General features: G+C 45.2%; 1 protein-coding gene across 1 annotated transcript; it reads left to right on the top strand.

Moving 5' to 3' along the window:
- Nucleotides 1-7,946: 7,946 nt before the first annotated feature.
- On the top strand, nt 7,947-8,980 carry mgst2 (microsomal glutathione S-transferase 2). The gene is made up of 5 exons (XM_038992982.1): nt 7,947-8,058; nt 8,215-8,314; nt 8,404-8,474; nt 8,563-8,644; nt 8,750-8,980. Exons 1-5 carry the CDS (start codon nt 7,998-8,000, stop codon nt 8,874-8,876), a joined length of 441 nt encoding a protein of 146 aa, XP_038848910.1. The 5' UTR covers nt 7,947-7,997; the 3' UTR covers nt 8,877-8,980.
- Nucleotides 8,981-9,739: the final 759 nt, after the last annotated feature.

Here is a 9,739-nt window from a genome sequence, read left to right on the forward strand (position 1 = left end):
GCTCTTTTCTTCTTCTTCTTTAAAGTGTTATGGCAGAATACACCTATAGGTGTATTGCCGCCACCTACTGTACCGGGTATTGAAAGAAAACAAAAATAATACACTGCTCAAAAAAATAAAGGGAACACTTAAACAACACAATGTAACTCCAAGTCAATCACACTTCTGTGAAATCAAACTGTCCACTTAGGAAGCAACACTGATTGACAATAAATGTCACATGCTGTTGTGCAAATGGAATAGACAAAAGGTGGAAATTATAGGCAATTAGCAAGACACCCCCAATAAAAGAGTGGTTCTGCAGGTGGTGACCACAGACCACTTCTCAGTTCCTATGCTTCCTGGCTGATGTTTTGGTCACTTTTGAATGCTGGCGGTGCTTTCACTCTAGTGGTAGCATGAGACGAAGTCTACAACCCACACAAGTGACTCAGGTAGTGCAGCTCATCCAGGATGGCACATCAATGCGAGCTGTGGCAAGAAGGTTTGCTGTGTCTGTCAGCGTAGTGTCCAGAGCATGGAGGCGCTACCAGGAGACAGGCCAGTACATCAGGAGACGTGGAGGAGGCCGTAGGAGGGCAACAACCCAGCAGCAGGACCGCTACCTCCGCCTTTGTGCAAGGAGGAGCACTGCCAGAGCCCTGCAAAATGACCTCCAGCAGGCCACAAATGTGTCTGCTCAAACGGTCAGAAACAGACTCCATGAGGGTGGTATGAGGGCCCAACGTCCACAGGTGGGGGTTGTGCTTACAGCCCAACACCGTGCAGGACGTTTGGCATTTGCCAGAGAACACCAAGATTGGCAAATTCGCCACTGGCGCCCTGTGCTCTTCACAGATGAAAGCAGGTTCACACTGAGCACATGAGCACATGTGACAGACGTGACAGAGTCTGGAGACGCCGTGGAGAACGTTCTGCTGCCTGCAACATCCTCCAGCATGACCGGTTTGGCGGTGGGTCAGTCATGGTGTGGGGTGGCATTTCTTTGTGGGGCCGCACAGCCCTCCATGTGCTCGCCAGAGGTAGCCTGACTGCCATTAGGTACCGAGATGAGATCCTCAGACCCCTTGTGAGACCATATGCTGACACATGCACATTTGTGGCCTGCTGGAGGTCATTTTGCAGGGCTCTGGCAGTGCTCCTCCTTGCACAAAGGCGGAGGTAGCGGTCCTGCTGCTGGGTTGTTGCCCTCCTACGGCCTCCTCCACGTCTCCTGATGTACTGGCCTGTCTCCTGGTAGCGCCTCCATGCTCTGGACACTACGCTGACAGACACAGCAAACCTTCTTGCCACAGCTCGCATTGATGTGCCATCCTGGATGAGCTGCACTACCTGAGCCACTTGTGTGGGTTGTAGACTCCGTCTCATGCTACCACTAGAGTGAAAGCACCGCCAGCATTCAAAAGTGACCAAAACATCAGCCAGGAAGCATAGGAACTGAGAAGTGGTCTGTGGTCACCACCTGCAGAACCACTCCTTTATTGGGGGTGTCTTGCTAATTGCCTATAATTTCCACCTTTTGTCTATTCCATTTGCACAACAGCATGTGAAATTTATTGTCAATCAGTGTTGCTTCCTAAGTGGACAGTTTGATTTCACAGAAGTGTGATTGACTTGGAGTTACATTGTGTTGTTTAAGTGTTCCCTTTATTTTTTTGAGCAGTGTATATTACATTGGGGGGAGGGGGCGAAGCATTCATCAACAAGATTCCTTGTAATGCCTCTGCAGAAAAGTTCCCAAGTCCCAAAAAACACTCAATTGCACTCACAATCATGCCAATTTCCTCCGATTGTCTCCATTTGCTCTGTGCAGTTGATAACCAAAGAAAACGCTACAAAGTTCACCTTCTTAACATGGAACATGTCAGGATCCCTCTGTTGACAAGGAACATCATCTTGTCTCTACTCCTACTACCATTACTTCTTCAACTTCATGCCTTTCTTCCACTCTCCAAAAGTCTTCGCCTCACTGTGCGTGCAGATGCACTCACACCTGCCTGCTGCCATTCCTGACCAAGCTCTGTACTGGTGGTGCCCCGATCCCACAGCTGAATCAACTTTAGGAGACGGTCCTGGCGCTTGCTGGACTTTCTTGGGCGCTCTGAAGCCTTCTTCACAACAATTGAACCGCTATCCTTGAAGTTCTTGATGATCCGATAAATGGTTGATTTAGGTGCAATCTTACTGGCAGCAATATCCTTGCCTGTGAAGCCCTTTTTATGCAAAGCAATGATGACGGCACGTGTTTCCTTGCAGGTAACCATTGTTGACAGAGGAAGAACAATGATTCCAAGCACCACCCTCCTTTTGAAGCTTCCAGTCTGTTATTCGAACTCAATCAGCATCACAGAGTGATCTCCAGCCTTGTCCTCGTCAACACTTACACCTGTATTAACGAGAGAATCACTGACATGTCAGCTGGTCCTTTTGTGGCAGGGCTGAAATGCAGTGGAAATGTTTTTTGGAGATTTAGTTCATTTGCATGGCAAAGAGGGACTTTGCAATTAATTGCAATTCATCTGATCACTCTTCATAACATTCTGGAGTATATACAAACTGAGGCAGCAGACTTTGAAAATTTATATTTGTGTCATTCTCAAAACTTTTGGCCACAACTGTCCTCTGACCCCTTGACTTTTTCCACATTTTGTTACAGCCTTATTCTAAAATAGATGACATCGTTTCCCCCCCTCAATATACACACACAATACCCCATAATGACAAAGCAAAAACAGGTTTAGACATTTTTGCAAATGTATAAAAAAAATACAAAAACTGAAATATTACATTTACATTAGTATTCAGACTCAAATCAAACCCAAATAAAAATGTATTTGTCACATACGTGTTAGTAGTTATTACGGGTGTTTTGAAATGCTTGTGTTTCTAGCTCTAACAGTGCAGTAATATCTAACAGATATCTAACAATTTCACAACAATACACAAAAATCTAAAGTAAAGGAATGGAATTAAGAATATATAAATATTGGGCGAGCAACGTCAGAGCAGCATAGACTTAGATACAGTAGAATAGGATAGACGACAGTGTATACATATGAGATGAGTAATGCAAAACATGTAAACATTATTAAAGTGACTAGTGTTCCATTATTTAAGTGGCCAGTGATTCCAAGTCTATGTATATAGGGCAGCAGCCTCTAATCTGCTAGCAATGGCTATTAAAAATAATTTAACAGTCTTTCATGCCGTCCCTAGGAGGGGTGCGTCACTTGAGTGGGTTGAGTTACTGACGTGATCTTCCTGTCTGGGTTGGCGCCCCCCCTTGGTTTGTGCTGTGGTGGAGATCTTTGTGGGCTATACTCGGCCTTGTCTCAGGATTGTAAGTTGGTGGTTGAAGTTATCCCTCTAGTGGTGCGGGGGCTGTGCTTTGGCAAAGTGGGTGGGGTTATATCCTTCCTGTTTGGCCCTGTCCGGGGGTATCTTCGGATGGGGCCACAGTGTCTCCTGACCCCTCCTGTCTCAGCCTCCAGTATTTATGCGTCGAGGGGCTAGGGTCAGTTGGTTATACCTGGAGTACTTATCCTGTCTTATTCAGTGTCCTGTGTGAATTTAAGTATGCTCTCTCTAATTCTCTCCTTCTCTCTTTCTTTCTCTCTCTCTGAGAACCTAAGCCCTAGGACCATACGTCACGGCAAACCGGGCATGATGACTCCTTGCTGTCCCCAGTCCACCTGGCCTTGCTGCTGTTCCAGTTTCAACTGCTCTGCCTGCGGTTATGGAACCCCTACCTGTCCCAGACCTGCTGCTTTCAACTCTTAATGATCGGCTATGAAAAGCCAACTGACTTTTATTCCTGATTATTATTTGACCATGCTTGTCATTTATGAACATTTTGAAAATCTTGGCTCTCTCTAATTCTCTCCTTCTCTCTTTTTCTCTCTCTCGGAGGACCTGAGCCCTAGGACCATACGTCAGGACTACCGGGCATGATGACTCCTTGCTGTCCCCAGTCCGCCTGGCCTTGCTGCTATTCCAGTTTCAACTGTTCTGCCTGCATTTACGGAACCCCTACCTGTCCCAGACCTGCTGTTTTCAACTCTTAATGATCGGCTATGAAAAGCCAACTGACATTTATTCCTGATTATTATTTGACCATGCTTGTCATTTATGAACATTTTGAAAATCTTGGCTCTCTCTAATTCTCTCCTTCTCTCTTTCTTTCTCTCTCTCGGAGGACCTGAGCCCTAGGACCATACGTCAGGACTACCGGGCATGATGACTCCTTGCTGTCCCCAGTCCACCTGGCCTTGCTGCTATTCCAGTTTCAACTGTTCTGCCTGCGGTTATGGAACCGCCACCTGTCCCAGACCTGCTGTTTTCAACTCTTAATGATCGTCTATGAAAAGCCAACTGAAAATTATTCATGATTATTATTTGACCATGCTTGTCACTTATGAACATTTTGAACATCTTGGCATAGTTCTGTTATAATCTCCACCCGGCACAGCCAGAAGAGGACTGGCTACCCCTCATAGCCTGGTTCCTCTCTAGGTTTCTTCCTAGGTTTTGGCCTTTCTAGGGAGTTTTTCCTAGCCACCGTGCTTCTACACCTGCATTGCTTGCTGTTTGGGATTTTAGGCTGGGTTTCTGTACAGCACTTCGAGATATTAGCTGATGTACGAAGGGCTATATAAAATAAACTTGATTTGATTTGATGGCCTTGAGATAGAAGCTGTTTTTCAGTCTCTCGGTCCCAGCTTTGATGCACCTGTACTGACCTCGCCTTCTGGATGATAACGGGGTGAACAGGCAGTGGCTCGGGTGGTTGTTGTCCTTGATATTTTTGGCCTTCCTGTGACATCGGGTGCTGTAGGTGTCCTGGAAGGCAGGTAGTTTGCCACCGGTGATGCGTTGGGCAGACCGCACCACCCTCTGGAGAGCCCTGCGGTTGTGGAGTTTCCATATCAGGCAGTGATACAGCCCGACAGGATACTCTCAATTGTGAATCTGTAAAAGTTTGAGGGTTTTAGGTGCCAAGCCAAATTTATTCAGCCTCTTGAGATTGAAGAGGCACTGTTGCACCTTCTTCACCACACTATCTGTGTGGGTGGATCATTTCAGTTTGTCAGTGATATGTACGCCGAGGAACTTGAAGCTTTCCACCTTCTCCACTACGGTCCTGTCGATGTGGATAGGGGGGTGCTCCCGCTACTTTTTCCTGAAGTCCATGATCAACTCCTTTGTTTTGTTGATGTTGAGTGAGAGGTTATTTTCCTGGCACCACACTCCCAGAGCCCTCACCTCCTCCCTGTAGGCTGTCTCATCATTGTTGGTAATCAGGCCTACTACTGTTGTGTCATCTGCAAACTTAATGATTGAGTTGGAGGCTTTCGAGGCCACGTAGTCATGGCTAAACAGGGAGTACAGGAAGGGCTGAGCATGCATCCCCATTGTTGAGTATCAGCGAAGTGGAGGTGTTTTTTCCTACCTTCATCAAGGAGAGCCCGCAGGTTTTGGTAGCGGGCCATGTCAGTGGCACTATTGTCCTTAAAGCGAGAAAATAAGTTGTTTAGTTTGTCTGGGCGAAAGAAGTCGGTGTCCGCGACGGGGCTGATTTTCTTTTTGTAATCCGTGATTGACTGTAGACCCTGCCACATACGTCTCGTGTCTGAGGTCAGTTGAATTGCGACTCCTTTGTCTCTGTACTGACGCTTAGCTTGTTTGATTGCCTTACGGAGGGAATAGCTACACTGTTTGTATTTGGTCATGTTTCCGGTCGCCTTGCCATGATTAAAAGCAGTGGTTAGCGCTTTCAGTTTTGCGTGAATGCTGCCATCAATCCACAGTTTCTGGTTGGGGAAGGTTTTAATAGTCACCGTGGGTACAACATCACCGATGCACTTGCTAATAAAATCACTCACCGAATCAGCGTATAAATCAATGTTGTTGTCTGAGGCTATCTGGAACATATCCCAGTCCAAGTGATCGACGCAATCTTGAAGCGTGGAATCAGATTGGTCGGACCAGCGTTGAAGAGACCTGAGCACGGGCGTTTCCTGTTTCAGTTTCTGTCTATAGGCTGGAAGCAACAAAATGGAGTCGTGGTCAGATTTGCCGAAAGGAGGGCGAGGGAGGGCTTTGTATGCGTCGCGGAAGTTAGAGTAGCAATGATTGATCCAGAATGCTTCCAGCCCGGGTCACGCATTCGATATGCTGATAAAATTTAGGGAGCCTTGTTTTCAGATTAGCTTTGTTAAAATCCCCAGCTACAATAAATTCAGCCTCAGGATATCTGGTTTCCAGTTTACATAGAGTCCAATGAAGTTCTTTCAGGGCCGTCGAGGTGTCTGCTTGGGGGGTATACACGGCTGTGATTATAATCGAAGAGAATTCTCTTGGTAGATAATGCGGTCGACATTTGATTGTAAGGAATTCTAGGTCAGATGACCAAAAGGACTTGAGTTCCTGCATGTTGTTATGATCACACCACAACTCGTTAATCATAAGGCATACACCCCAGCCCTTCTTCTTACCAGAGAGATTTGTTTCTGTCAGCGCGATGCGTGAAGAAACCGGGTGGCTGTACCGACTCTGATAACATATCCCGAGTGAGCCATGTTTCCGTGAAACAGAGAGTGAAACAGAGAATGTTACAATCTCTGATGTCTCTTTGGAAGGCAACCCTTGCTCGAATTTCATCTACCTTGTTGTCAAGAGACTGGACATTAGCGAGTAGTATACTCGGGAGCAGTGAGCGATGTGCCCGTCTACGGAGCCTGACCAGAAGACCACTCCATTTGCCCCTTCTGCGGCGCCGTTGTTTTGGGTCGCCTACTGTGATCCGATCCATTGTCCTGGGTGGTGGTCCAAACAGAGGATCCGCTTTGGGAAAGTCATATTCCTGGTCGTAATGTTGGTAAGTTGTCGTTGCTCTTATATCCAATAGTTCTTCCCGGCTGTATGTAATAAGACTTAAGATTTCCTGGGGTAACAGTGTAAGAAATAATACATAAAAAAAACTAAATACTGCATAGTTTCCTAAGAACGCGAAGCGAGGCGACCATCTGTCGGCGCCATTCTTCTAGCGCCACCCCAGAGATAACACCCTTTATAGGCGCCCTGCTTCGAAGATCCACACACTACACATTCCAATCTGACATCTTCTTGAGGCGCAAAACACGCTCGTTCTGTTCCATAGAAACACACAAAAAAAGCCCATGTCTCGTTATTGTCATCGACGCCACCTCATCCAAAATTTGAATAGAGACTTCAAACGGATCTCCAAGGTAACACAATTGATCCAAAACCGTTATTCCAACCAATAGACTCAGAACTAGATTTGGATTTAGTACCACTTTACCTCTTTCTTTTTGCATTCGCCCCTGTAATCAAATTCTTCTCACTCTCATCTCCACTCGACACGTCATCCAATTCAAACAGAACATCCACTTACGCCGTTTCCCCGCCCAAAAACCAGCTCTCTTTTCATCAGCTAAGAGCTAATTTATGCTTTATCCGAAAATGTGGTCGGAGGTGCCATATGGATGGTGTTATGCAATTGTGGAGCCTCCTGATGCACATAGAGGCCAAATTGAGCTCTGTACCGCACCGCCGTGCGCCTCTCAAATGTTGTAACAATGCGGAGGTCTGCTTTATAGTGCGGCATTGACATGATTGGTTGATGGTAGGTGGGGGCGGGAGGTCCTGTATAAACACAAACTCACTTCCTTGACAACTTCCATCACACAGCTCTGCACTGCTCTGCAAAGCGCAAGAAGTATGAATGCCCTGACTATTTTTTTATTTTTTCTATCAGAAGTAGACTTCCACCTGTTTTCACCCAGCTTCCTAAAACAACCTCTCCTCAATATTATGGGCGGGTTATAGAAATGTAGCTCTGGGGCATTCATAATACAAGAACATACTTGTTGACAATGGGTGTGACTTGACTTCCCCTAAGGAAGTTACGCAAACCAACCTGGAGTTATAACAGTGGGCAAACCGTATCTCTCTTTGGCTAAAACTATACTAAAATCATGACTACAGAAATACCCGTTCTGCTGGCTGCCGTGTCTCTGTTTTCTGCCCTTCAAATGGGTAAGCAAACTAAACTTTCAGGCCTTCCATTGTAATATGGTTGACTATACAGATATCTATGACCCTGCTTATGGGAACAGAACCATGAAGGCCTACATTGTGTAAATATAATTTTGAGTTTGTAAGATTGAAGTGTTGTTGGGGCATCTTCTTCAGGGTACCTGGCGAGACGGGTGGGGCTGGCGAGAATGACACACAAGGTCATACCGCCCACTGTCACTGGACCACCGGAGTTTGAGAGAACATTCCGGGCACAGTAAGATTTCTAAACTTCATTGATTTTAGATGAAATGTTGTGTCTGCATAACTCAATGCTGATGTGTGTGTGTCCTATTGCATCCCTAGTCAGAACAATGTTGAGTTGTACCCAGTCTTCCTAGTGGTGCTGTGGACTTCTGGACTGCTCTTCAGTGAAGGTAATTCTGCATGTCTGAGAATGTTTTAGAGCATTCCTTACATTTTGCATAAAATACCCTTACATACTGTACATTTGTGTCTTCCTAGTGCTTGCTGTTCTTGGAGGTGTTGTGTATATGGTGGCTCGACACATGTATTTCAATGGATACGTCATGTCCACTAAAAAAAGGTAGGATTGTTTGAAAAAGTGAACATGGCTTAATCTGTAATCATGCCTTCCCCTGTTAATGAATATGTGAACTGGACTCTAATGCAGCTTTCTTTGTATTTCTAGGTTGCCTGGGTTTTACCTGACTTTGGGTGCCTTATTCTGCTTGTCTGTGCTGAGCACCATTGGTATTCTTCATGGCATTCTCCTTGAATACTTTTACAAAATAGTTTCTATGATGGTGACACATTAGCAATGAATATTAACAAATGGATGGGGAAAATGCCATGGTAGTGACATTTCTGTTTTGTGCTATACAATTGTGAAACTACTAAATAAAATATAAAAAAATGTTTTTAAGTGTTTGACCATGCTTTTTCCAGTCTGTGTCAAACTCTAGTCAAAGCAAAGCAATAGCAAATATTGTAACGCTTCGAACACACCGACAGAGTCATTTTGGTACACCAGAATTACATTAATTTCCAATGAAACGCTGCGTTTGCCTTGCAGCATTGCATTGCAGAGGCAGTTTTAGTGCATTCGGTGTGGTGCATACATTGGATTTAATTCAATTCAATTTCAATTCAATTTGCTTTATTGGCATGACGTAACAATGTACATATTACCAAAGCTTATTTTGGATATTTACAATATAAAAATGAGAATCAAAATTGTCAACGAGACAAACAGTAACAACAATGAGCAAGTGTCAAAATAACCATACATTCAACAATAACAATAAGCATACAGTAGAGTACATGTGCAGGTTGATTGGTCTGTCAGACACTGTCCCTCAACTTATGGCAGGCAGCAATGTAGTGCACTGCCAACCCACAACTCTCTGCGTCCTCCCCCAACAGGACGGGTAGCCTACTCTCATCAGAGAGATCTTTGAAACTTTGAATAAGGGTTTCAAATTTGGGGAAATTACACTAATTGTTTTATATTTTTGACATTTTGTCAGGAAATGCAGCTCCGTCTCAGGTTCTGCAGTGGTTGCACAGCCTTTCCTCTACAGGGAGCCAGGTTTTCCTGTGTCTACCCTTCTCAATGGCAAGGCTGTGCTCACTGAGCCTGTACTTTGTCAAGGTTTTTCTAAGGTTTTGATCAGTAACC

Source organism: Salvelinus namaycush, chromosome 5, assembly GCF_016432855.1.
Source record: "Salvelinus namaycush isolate Seneca chromosome 5, SaNama_1.0, whole genome shotgun sequence".
Taxonomy (NCBI): Eukaryota; Metazoa; Chordata; class Actinopteri; order Salmoniformes; family Salmonidae; genus Salvelinus; species Salvelinus namaycush.